The 12092-nt window shown below is 42.5% G+C and overlaps 1 protein-coding gene across 7 annotated transcripts in view; it reads left to right on the forward strand.

Moving 5' to 3' along the window:
* The window catches only part of IMMP2L (inner mitochondrial membrane peptidase subunit 2), a 753382-nt gene that overhangs the window by 657133 nt on the left and 84157 nt on the right, over positions 1–12092 (forward strand). Inside the window, exon 6 of one of the 7 annotated variants that reach the window (XM_053252304.1) lies at positions 6294–6412. The exons of the other annotated variants lie outside the window; for them this stretch is intronic. Coding sequence (XP_053108279.1) covers positions 6294–6317 — 24 coding nt within the window. The 3' untranslated portion in view covers positions 6318–6412. Of the gene's footprint in view, positions 1–6293; positions 6413–12092 lie in introns of those variants that run through there. 7 annotated transcript variants of the gene reach the window in all.

The following is a 12092-nucleotide window of genomic DNA, read 5'->3' on the forward strand; positions in this document are numbered from 1 at the left end:
TCCCTTTAGGGTCACATTGAAAGAGAGAGAAATGAAAGAAATATCACAGGAATGGGGGTGTTGAGGAAAGAAAAAAGTGAAGTTAACAACTCATAGTTGCAATAGGGTTATGAAGCCCTTCCCCACAAAACATTTCACTAGTCTGGAAAAAAGTGCCCGCTCCCCCACAAGAAAATTGAAATGAATGTTGTTTTTTAACAAAGACCATTTTGTAAAAATGTACAGTTCTGCTCTGCAAATTAAGCATCATCACGCTCGGCCAGGCAACCACACCATCTGGGACAGACTAGAGGATCTGGGGAGGCCCCAGGGACTGTTGAGGCCCTGAACTTCGGCCCCAAAGTCCAGGGGTAAGAGCACCTCTGCTTAAAGGAATTAAATTAGACTATTTTCACTAACATGGCTTGGGATGCTGACTTACTTAAAAGTTGGCTTCCCGGCTCTGTAGCGTAGTTGGTTTTATGGGATTGTCAATATAATTAAAGGAAGTTACGACCTAAGCATTAAGTAACAAGAAAACAAATGTCTTTGTGTTAAACGTATCAAATAGATCTCCTAGTATTTTGTCTGTAGTATTTTCTCGCGGCAGCAGCATTAGTGCAGGATTTTAAACTAGGTAAAAATTAATTGTTCAAAAAGACGGAAATGGACTTGGGAGGAAGGCATTGTTAAAACTGAATGCAATATGTAATTTAATGTTCCATTTTGATAAAAGGCAAGAATGACAAACATTCAATTATTAATTTGTCTATGCCATTTAGTATTTCGAATTATTAACTTGGACTTTGCTGATTTTATCCCTGAAATTTATGTTTTTGTTTTCAAAGCTGAATACAGCTTTAATTCCCATTATACCAATACAGAATATGCTTGTATATTGTTGAAAAATGTCCTAATGGAAAAATAGATTCGTATTGATAATATTCTTTATACAGTTGGTCCTATTTGTAAAGCAGTGGAATCAAATCATTTAGGGAGAGATTGAGATCAATAGGGGAAATAGATGCATAAAAGATGCCCAGACGTTAAGGTGTTTTATTTGGGTTTTTATCTCAATATCTCCATAAATAACTTGGGCCTAGCATACTTGAAGGACCACCTACTCCAATGGAAGCTACCCCAGCAACTCATATCTTTATCAGTGCCCTACTCTGTGTCCTCCACAGAAATGGGTTCATTAGGAGGGTAAGATGGGTTCATTAGCAGGTAATATCGGACATTTTCAATGATATGGTGTTTGGTCTCCCAGGGTCCTCCGATTTCCTCCCTTTTAATCTTTGGGTGAATGGTAAAGGCCTTCCAATTCCAGATGACATTTGCCTACTATCTGCTGCTGTCTGATCTTAATTTATTTATTCATTTCATTTCTAGACCGCCCCATCCAAAGGCTCTGGGTGGTGCACAACAATTTTCTTTAAAAAACAACAACATTAAAACAAACACCATTTAAAAACACACTGCTTAAAACAATATAAAAACAATTTAAAAACAATTCAGAGCCATTTAAAAACCGATTAAAATACTTTAAAACAATTTAAAAACCTTGGAAGGCCTGGCCAAACAAGTAAGTTTGTACGGCTCTCTTAAAGGCCAACAACGAGCCTAAATTATGGATATCTGCCAGGAGTGCATTCCATAGGCCAGGAGCAGCTACAGAGAAGACCTGGCTCCAAGTAGCCACCAGACATGGTAACTCGAGATGGACTTCTCCAGTTTAATTTAATTTGGCTATTTATTATTTCTTGCTCTCCTGCTACAGCTTCTGTGTTTTTATTGGCTGACATCCAGATCAAGGAAATGCTGGGGCAGTTAATGTGCAGCACACTCTTTGGACATTTATCTTTTATCTCCTCTTCCCTCCAATGTCCATTGTGACTTCCAAAAATATGTCCCTGAGGGCTGTGAGACCATCATGGACATAGTGTAGGGGGTATTGGCAGAGCTGGTTTTGAAGAATCCAGATTGAGTCAGAAGCCATAACTGCGACTAATATTTACTTAATAATATAAGAAATAAGAAATAAAGTAAGAAAAGTAAAACTAAATCATGCTGGATGAAATCTGGGTTACATGTGCTTGGGATGGAGAGAAAGAAGTAGTTGTATGTGCTGGTATGTAGGAATTGATGATTGTATCAATTCCCCATCCCTTCAGGAGTTAAAGGTAACAACCATTTACTTTTTAGCTAGAAATAATCCAATTGGTATTACAATTCCACAGCAGCAGAGTGGGCTTCCAAGGGAAGAAGAAAGCAATGAAAAATGCCCTTCTTCATTTGCCGCACCAGTACCTACTTAGGCTAGATGACAACTTTTGTCTTCTTGAATTATTCTATTTATTAATTGTAGGAGTTACGTGATGATTACTATAATTGGTTTTATCCTTATATTTTGATTTTGTTAGCTACCTTGGATATCCTATGATATAAGGGTGGTATGCAATTTTTTTGACAACATAAAATATCTTCTCTGTCAACTCAATCTGCCATCTTTTTTCCATAGGATCAGAATATTTAGGGCTCCTTGCACTGTTAGACAACACATATTATCCTTTGTTTATTCATCACAAAGTAATGTCTGCATTTTTGTCTTCCCTCTTTTCTCAGTTCTGTGTGGTTTTTTTCTGAGATAATGTACTACCTTTTCAAAGGCGAGGATGAATATATAAATCTTTGTGAAGTGACAACACCACATTGTTATTTATTCACCACCCAGTTAAGTGTGCTAGACGCTTTACAGACCTATAAGGACCATGAGAGGAGAGGCTCATGGAGAGCTGGAGAGGAGAGCTGGTCTTGTGGTAGCAAGCATGACTTGTCCCCATAGCTAAGCAGGGTCTGCCCTGGTTGCATCTAAATGGGAGACTTGATGTGTGAGCACTGTAAGATATTCCCCTCAGGGGATGAAGCCGCTCTGGGAAGAGCAGAAGGTTTCAAGTTCCCTCCCTGGCTTCTCCAAGATAGGGTTGAGAGAGATTCCTGCCTGCAACCTTGGAGAAGCCACTGCCAGTCTGTGAAGACAATACTGAGCTAGATAGACCAATGGTCTGACTCCGTATATGGCAGCTTCCTATGTTTCCTATGTTCCTATTTTCCTATGTCACCCAAGATGTGCTTGCTCAATAGGTCCCAGGTTTAGAAATAAGTATGACTAAGTGCAACACAAAGGGGGGAAAGTGTCTATAATAAGCTGGCCTGACTTTCAATGTATACGTCTCAGAGTTGGCTCACCTGTAATGCATCCTGCATGGATGGCATTCTACATGATTTCATTCCCTGTATCAGGGCATGACACGTCAGCCCAGTCATGTGGGACTGCACATCAGTGCCATAACTCCAAGGCAGCAAGTGGAGCTAATATAGAGACATGCCATGCCATTTAGTGGTAGGCCAAACCATTGGTGTAACCACCATTGAACAGCAGAGGGACAAAAGCCTGGCTCCCCTGCACTGTGCACTCACCACTTGCTGTTCACTTAGGCCCAGTACTGGTTGTGTCAGTGAGCTGGCACAGAGTGGCCTCATCCCAGTGAGAACAGGTGGCCCTGCCTTAAATGGACCACCTATTCTCATACTGGTTGCACCTGTATGGTTACAGGTGCAGGCAGCTCAGAGCTGAGACTGAATGCAGTGCTCAGCCCGAACAGGTAGATACTGCCTGGCAGAGGAGGCTCCATTTGGAGCAGAGGGGACGTTGCCCACATTCTTGCCAGCCCCACATTCTTGCCCCCCATTCTCTCACAAAACATACCATCTCTTCCTCTCTGTCTTTCTCCAGCAGCATTTACACGTAGCATCAAAAGCTGAATGGCACAGAGGTTGAAATTCGTGTACATCCGAATGTAAAAGAGACCTCTGGTTTCCCTTGCTAAACTTCAGTTTGAACCTTTGGTTTGTAGTGCGTTTCGCTGCTCCAAACTGAAGTTTGAAGGCAGCAGGGTTAGGTCTGAATTAAGACACCACCATAACCAGGATTAACTGAACAAAAGAAGCACCTTTTAAAAGTGTTGTTTCTCTTTATTTAGCAGGGGGAGAGCAACTGGCCCTATCCAACCCCAGCACAGCATCCCTCCAATGGATGTTGCTGGTGTCAATCTTATGAGTCTTTTAAAGGTTGTGAGCCCTTTGGGTATAGGGATCCATTTTGTTTGTTTGTTTGTTTGTAAATCTCTTTGGAAACCTTTGTTGAAAAGCAGTATATAAATATTCATTGTATCGTATATACATATTTCCTCCTACGAAGTCATCATGATCCCTTCCCGGAATAAGATAAAAATAGTGCCCCTCTGCATCCCCTCCCCCACTGCTTGTAATTGTGGTTGTGTGAGACTGTTCTGCTGTGGGGCTCTTACGAGGGCGGTGGTGCAATTGCTGTCAGGAGAAGGGCTTAAATGCCATTTAAAGGGATTTCCCTGCTGAAGGCAGGCAGACCATTCCGAAAAGGCATGATCACGCTTGGCATGCCCCCTTGAAAGTCATGGGCAAAGGCTGACACCCTGGAGATGTTCTGGCACCTTGCCCACAGTCTGGCAATGTGATCCCTACGTAGCTCTTTGGGATGCAGCCTCGGCAGACCAGGAAGAGGGAGTGGCTCCCCTCCCTGAAACTGGAGGCTGCCGGGCTACGGTTTGGAGAACATATGTGATGCGATTCATGGTTACAAAAATTAACCTCACGTTCTTCTACTCATAGTTTTCCATTAAGTGCAATTGTGGCCCCTCTCTCTCTCTCTCTCTCTCTCTCTCTCTCTCTCTCTCTCTCTCTCTCTCTCTCACACACACACACACACACACACACTTTAATGTTGGTCTTGCATTTTCACTGCTTGCCAGTAGATGGTGGGTCTCCCCCCTCTTGATTCCCCCCCAAATTCCTTTTTAAAGCCATTTCCTCCCTCCCAGGGTGTTCAGTGGGATCCCTTCCCCATAAATGAAGTAATTATCGTACTTTGTCACTACTCAAATTGCATATTTAGTGCCTCAGCACCAATCAAGATGTGCCTTTCTCTCCTCCCCCCGCCAAGGGTGGGCAGGGTCTAGCCCTGCCCCCCAACCAATCAGAAGTCAGAATAGCTTACAGGCAGCTATTCTGACCAACAGCCAGCAAAATAGGCCAGACCAGTCATCTGGGTTCCCAGCATCCTTCTAGGTAGGCTGAGCAAAGTCTTTGGAGATCTGTGTGCAAAATGGGAGCACTCCATCTGTAAGCAAATGGAGTTCAGATCAGACAGCGCCCTTGAGACCTTTTCCCACCCTCCTGTTCTCCAGAGGGAAGTCAGCTTTTTTCCTTCTCACTCAGCACCCCCAACCAAGCCTCCAGAAGACATTGGATATCTCCAGCATTTGCTGGGAGCTTTTTTCCATTTCTTTTTTAAAATGTCACTAGCAAATCTTGGCAAAATTCAGAGATCTGGAAAAGGGGTATATGGTGGACTGGCACATCCTCTTGGTATTTCTTTTAATAACAAAGAAAAAACAGCCTTCCCCCTTTCTTCTATAACTTTAAGCAAAGCCTCTTGTTAGCTCCCTTATCTTTCTCTTACCCTCTTTCCTCCCTTGATGGTGAAAGAGAGTGAGTGAGTTATGGCTTCCAAATAAAACAAGGCATTTTAACTGAAATTACTAATTGGACAACGTTAGACGTATCCTGTCTGAAATGTGTGTCTTTAATGTATAATTTTTCTTTTAAAATTCTTTTAAAAAATAATTCTAGATTCTTGCCTTCTATTTATGGGCAATCTTACAGGCGCAGCTTGGAAACCAGGCCAGTACAAAACAGTAAAGTAGCTCTCCCACTCTATAGCTCTTATGCTAGGTTTTTTCTGTGTTGGTTGGTTATTTTGTGTTTTACTTCTGTGTGTGTGTGTGTGTGTGTGTGTGTGTGTGTGTGAGAGAGAGAGAGAGAGAGAGAGAGAGAGAGAGAGAGAGAGAGAGGTCCTCAACATAAATTGTTTGCACAATTGTTTGATTTATCACATTTTTGGTGATTTATATAGCTTAATTTTCAAATCTGATAAAGGATCCTCTCAGGTAAATATTGCCTAGAACTGCAGCCAATTCTATACAGTTTATTCTAAGTAAATGAACTCATTGGGGCTTACTTTCAAGTAACTGATGTGTGCATAGAATTGCAGCCTGAGGACATATCCCAGAAATGTTTCTATTCGGAGAACGAAGGAAATAAGATGCTTTTTAAAAAATGATGTGTCTGTATATTTGTGAGAAGGAAACTAATGGACTCTGCATGTGGCCAAATACATTATATTTTAAAGCGATGTGACACTTGTGTGTATGCAGGTGCTACCTAAATATAGGTGTTAAGGACTCCAACCTCCCACTTCAGTTGATCTTCTAAGTCTAGTCCTGCATGGCGTGAGGACAAGAGGGCTGAGATTGCGAGGAGAGCAGAAATGGAGGTAAAGTTGGTAAAAGAAGGGACAGAGCCACTGAGGGGAAGAAGCAGCATGGGGACTTGAGGGTGGGCATTGCTATTTTACACACACACCTATAATTAACCAGTCTAAGGGCATCATTCCTTTACTCACTGCCGACAAAGGGCAGATTTAGCACTAAATAGTGCTAGTTTAAATGATGGAGATTTTGTTTGAGACAAGTAAACAGCTTACAGATTGGAGAAAACCATAGGCTGGTGATTACCCTTCCACTTCTTTTTAACTTAGGATTGGACCAGCCTACTATTAGCCTCACTTATGGTTACCCCTGGTTTCCTTCCCTCCCTTCTCTCCACCCCAACCCCAACCCTAAGAAACAGCCATTGCTGCCTGGCAAAGGCAGGCCATCGTAGGTAAGTGGTGGCAGCAGCAGCAGCAAGGTGCCCATCCTCAAATCTCTCCCCAGGGACGCCTTAAACTTCACTATGTTCCTGGGTACAATACAGTACAATAGTTAGGGCCACAGTGTGGATAGCTGTCTCACAGAAACAATCATCGTGGTTTGTACGTGAGACAAGTCATATTTTAATTGGCCTCAGTGTTTAACTGAGGGCACTTCAAGAAAGGACAGAAGTGAAGCCATTTCAAAAATGACAACAAAGTCTCACTTAAGATGTAAGTGAGACTTTAGCTACTAAAGTCTTGCTTCTTGATAAATATAGAGGAACTAGCCAGCAGTCTGTTTGTGGTGCAAGCAACTTCCCTAGACAATTTAAACTGTATAGTTTAAACTAATTTAAACTCTGGCAGTTACATGTCAGGTGGTATGATAACTTTGACTTGAGGACCCTGTTTTAACTGGTAAACATGACCTGTTGTTCATTTAACTAGTGTATAAGTAAAAGAAAGAAAAAGAATTGCATAGAAATGTAGGTTGTTTCCAATTAGGATCAAATCAATTTCTTTTCCCAGTTTTTCAGAACACGTTGTTCTGAAAAACACAAAAATACTGTTGAAGGGGGGAAAAACACCATCTTTCCCCTGATATCAAGTTCTGTAAATTATAATCAAGTCACACAACTGTCATGCAAAGTAGGCAAGTATGTTGACATCAAGATGGGGGGAATTATTGCTTCCCAGGGTCACAAAATAAGCATCAATATTTGCAAATCCAATCATATGTAATCTTGTCTTGCATTGTCCCTTAAAATCTCCTCTAAAGATGTTGTTTTATATGTTAACTTCTTTTTTCTGTAGATCTAGATGGAAAGGCTTTCATTCATAAATTAGGACACTTACAATTCTTTTGTGTTACTGAGACTGAGATAATAAAATGTGCTTCTGCCATTCCTTCTTTAGAATCTGTAACAGTTGATCATGCATTATGAGTAGCTTCCACATGCATGGGGGCAATTTAAGTATATTTTCTCTATGCTGTGCATCTTGGTTATACTTACAAAGACATTCACATGGACAATCTAATATGCGCTTTCCATTCGTTTGTCAGTTTCAAGTTATTTCAGAGACAATTGTGGGTTCTTCTTTTTTCGTGGAGGGGTACCAACACATTTGTCCACATGTGTAATTGTGCAGTAGAGGGAAAACCAGCAGGAGTGGAGTGGAGCGTGGCTGACGGTGGCCTGTGTGTGGCCGCTTCCATGGCCCATGATCCTGCCCCCTGTGTATGACGTCAGACACAGGACCCAGCTAGTCATGCCCCCACGTCTGACATCAGACATGGGAGCATGGGCTCCCTTCCAAACGGGACTGCACAGCCCCATTTGGAAAGGAAATCAGCCTATGCTGCATTGGGCGGCGTGGGCCGGAACCACTCTTCCTGCCCTAAAGGCAGGCAGATCCGTTCCAGCCCCACTGCCAATGCAGCATGGGCAGAGCTCTCTCCTATACGGAGCCATGGAGCCCCATTTGGGAGGGAGATCGATCAGCCCCATTGCATTGGCAGTGAGACCAAGAGTGGCTCTCCCTGCTTTTAAGGCAGGGAGAATCACTCTGGCCATACTGCCAATGTAGCTTGGGCCGATTTAGGCTCCAAACAGGGCCGTGTGACCCCGTTTTGGACCGAAATAATGTCCCCGTGTCTGACATTAGATGCGGGGTGTGTGTGTGTGTGTCTGGGGCAACACTTGTGGCCCCTGATTGGTGGAGGCCCGGGTTCTTTGAACCCATTCACCCAGTGGTGGCTCCGCCCTGCCAACCGATCAGATGTTTTCCCCTAACTGGCCCCTCAAGACCACAGGGTGTGCTATGGCTATTAATATGAGCAAAGTGAATCAGATACACATTTTTAAAAGCAAAAATATGTAGGCTTTCATGTCATCAAAAACATTGAAGTGTCTAATTCTTTCTGTAAAATCTATAAGTTGGGCCCCAACTGGTATTTCCATGAATGGGAGAAGCTCCTTTTGCATAACAAGGTCGGGGCTATTTTTGCTGATCCTCCCTTATCTCTACACACACCTGTGCTGAGGCTTAGGGGATCGTCAGGAGCTTTTCAGCAGGCATAGGGCTGCAGAGGGAAAGGGACACTGAAAAAAATCACATGTTCTCCCCACCTTGCACTAATGAATCTCCTTAGTACAGAAGTATTAATAGGAGTGAAACATTCTGAGGAATGTGATGGTATTGTGAGGAATTACATGGTAAAAGTTCAGGCTTTTATTGCCCAAAGTCTTGTTGGGTTTGGCTCAAGGGTCATCACAAATGTTGTGATGAAGTTTTTCTTTTCATCAGAAGTTTTGATGAAAAGTTGTATAATTGCCAGTTAGTACAGGCAGCTGCATTGCTTTGGTGATGGAACACACCGAAGCTGTTCACACGAGCAGTCCTACCCAGGCTTGCTCAGGCCTACCAGGGTAGGGCTGCTCTTGTGAACCACTGTGATTGAGGCCCATCCCGGCACTGCCTTCCTGGGTAGCCTGGATTTTGTATGTATGTATGTATGGTTGTATGTATGTATGTATGATATTTATATATACCACCCACATTCAAATCTCTAGGAGGTTTAAAATAAAACACTGGCTAAAATTAAAAAAAAAATAGTTTCCATGAGAATTTGACTTGATATTGGAGGAAACAGAATGATGGATTGACTTTGGTCTGATCCAGCAACGTAATTTTTAAATTTTTATCTTGCAGGTTAAGAGTAAGATAGAATGTATGATATGATGGCATTCTTCATGTGTATTCTCATTTGGGTAAAATAAGTGAGTAACAGTGAACCAGTATGAAATGGCCACATCAGTCTTAAATATTTTAACAGATGCATTGCCTTACATTCTCCATACTTGGATCCATTTCCCTTGGTGGTATGATTTGCATTCACTGAAAAGAGAACTCTTATAAATGTTGAATGCCAAAAGAAGAGGTTATGCTTTACTCCCAGTAAGGAATATCTGTGATGCTTTCAACTTTCCCAGCAGTCTAGTGCAACAGTGAGAAAAGTTGCCTTTCTCTTGACTCTTCTTCAATGTCAAGGGTCTTCTCACATTATGATAGTGAATGGGGCAGGGAGAGAAGAGAATGGTTCAGAAGAGTCATGACAGGAAGGGAACTCTGAAGCAGTCCTCTGGCTTGCAAACCGTTTTGTACATTATCTTCTCTGACTGTCATCAGCATCTCTTGCTCAACAATACATTGCAGGTTCTATAAGTCCCCATCAACAGAAATTTTAATTGACATAAGTGGCAATTAAAGGCATATATTGGAGGGGGGGATTAACCTTCAAAAGACAGCCCCCACACAAAAAACTAATGGAATTCTTAATTTGAAAAAGAACAATTCAGAGCACCAAGTGGATTTTATGCCTATTACTATTTTACCAAGAGGCAGCACTGGTTGACCTATTCTGTGATCTACCAGAAGCCCAACAGAAATATATTAAAATCTCTACCTTTGGAAAGAAACCTTTATTTGACGTGTTTCATTTGATGAGCTGCTTTCCGCAGCCAAATTTGAAGGTACAAAGAGGTCCCAGACCCTTCTTCCTTTGATGAGCTTTTTGCAACCAGAAAAGTACAATAAGATTCTAAGTTCATCTTGGCTTGTACCCTTTCATTAACTGCCTTTTGTAGCCATCTAAGGCCAGGGAGGTTTCAGATTTCACAAACCTGAGCACCTCACTTTGTTCCCTGTGAGCTGCTTTTTGTATCCAAAATGTGGCAAGAGATCCTAGATTCAGAAAGCCCAACCCTTTGATGAACTGTTTCTTATAGCCCCCACCATGCAAAGAAAGCACAGGACAACGGACCCCCATTTGCTCTCTAGGTTCTAGTTCCTGCTAGAATCTAGAAGTGCACTAGAAGCGCAAAAACATCCCACCTCTCAACAACAAACATCTCTGCTCTGCTGTTTACCTGCCCTTTTATCTCGATAAAAGAGTGCGAGTGAGGGAGGAAATTCTCTGATGCACTGCACTCCTTGATGACTGTCTGGGGGGAAGGTAGGTTCAACCTTGCCTCCTCCCCACCCCCGTAACAACCCTACTAGGTTCTGACTGATCACTTTTTGTGAGGGTCATAAACTAACTCCTAGGCCCCACCAAAAAAATTATCCTGGCCATTTTTTGCATATCTTTTTGCATATCTTATTATTACTGGCCATTTTTTGCATTCCCTGGAGAGTTTCTTCTCCTAGGTGTGCATTAATTTTAATATGTTAATTGTTTATAATTGTTAATTATAATATGCTAACTACTTCAGCTCATTTCCCTATAACTGGGATGTCTTTTTTTATCCTTCTTGAGATTCTTGCCACTATTGCTGTCCAAGGTGGTGGGAAGGCATGAACTCATCCTCACTCTGATAGTTGGGCTAAGGAGCTGTGTGTATTTCCTGGGACTCTTTGCTGCTGAAGTGGTGGGGAAAGCAGCTGCTCTGGACTCAGATCAGCATGAAAGGAAACAGCCCTGCCATGGCAGATCTGAAAAAGAAGTGGGGTGGTACCTGGCTGGGGAAGGCAGCTCTGGTCCAGGGCAAATAGGTGACCAAAGTGGGGAAAGGGAAGGTGTGGAGATGGATTCCAGGAGCTTCTGGGCTGGTGAAGGGGCAGAGCAAACAAAGAGCAATGGCTGAAGCAGGAGGCCCGCCAACTGCAGACCTGTTGGAAAGATCTGATGCCTCAGGCACTGGCACAACCATCTTGTTCCCCCACACTTTGCTAACCAAGGAGCTGCTAGAATCTGATGCTCTGCCCACTGCAAGAGTTGGGCCAAGTTGCCTCTCCCAATCTCCCTGCAGCAGGTGCTTGGTGCCCACTTTCATAATGCTGCTACTAGGCTTGTGCATTTCGATTCAGGTACAAAACGTTTTATGCCTGAAAATGGCAATTTCGGAGGTTTTGTAACCAAAACAAAATCAAGAATTAAAAAACAGAGATTTTTGTTTCCAAACAGAAATGACTGTGTTTCGGACAAAATGCTTTGTTCTTAGGAAAAGCATTACAATTCAAATTGACTTCTCTGACTCTCTCCACTCCAGCTGAGGCACTAAGTGATTAGCAGAAGATAAGATATGCAAAAAGATATGCAAAAAATGCTCATGAATGGTTTACTTAAGTATGTGTTGTATTCAGTGTGATTGAAATGCAAACTGACCTTGCAAAGGGATTTGGAAGATAGCATTTTGAGACAGAAATAACCAAATATCTTTGGGAGCTCAATACAATTCCAAAGCTCTTGTTCAAAGCA

Source organism: Hemicordylus capensis, chromosome 5, assembly GCF_027244095.1.
Source record: "Hemicordylus capensis ecotype Gifberg chromosome 5, rHemCap1.1.pri, whole genome shotgun sequence".
NCBI lineage: Eukaryota > Metazoa > Chordata > Lepidosauria > Squamata > Cordylidae > Hemicordylus > Hemicordylus capensis.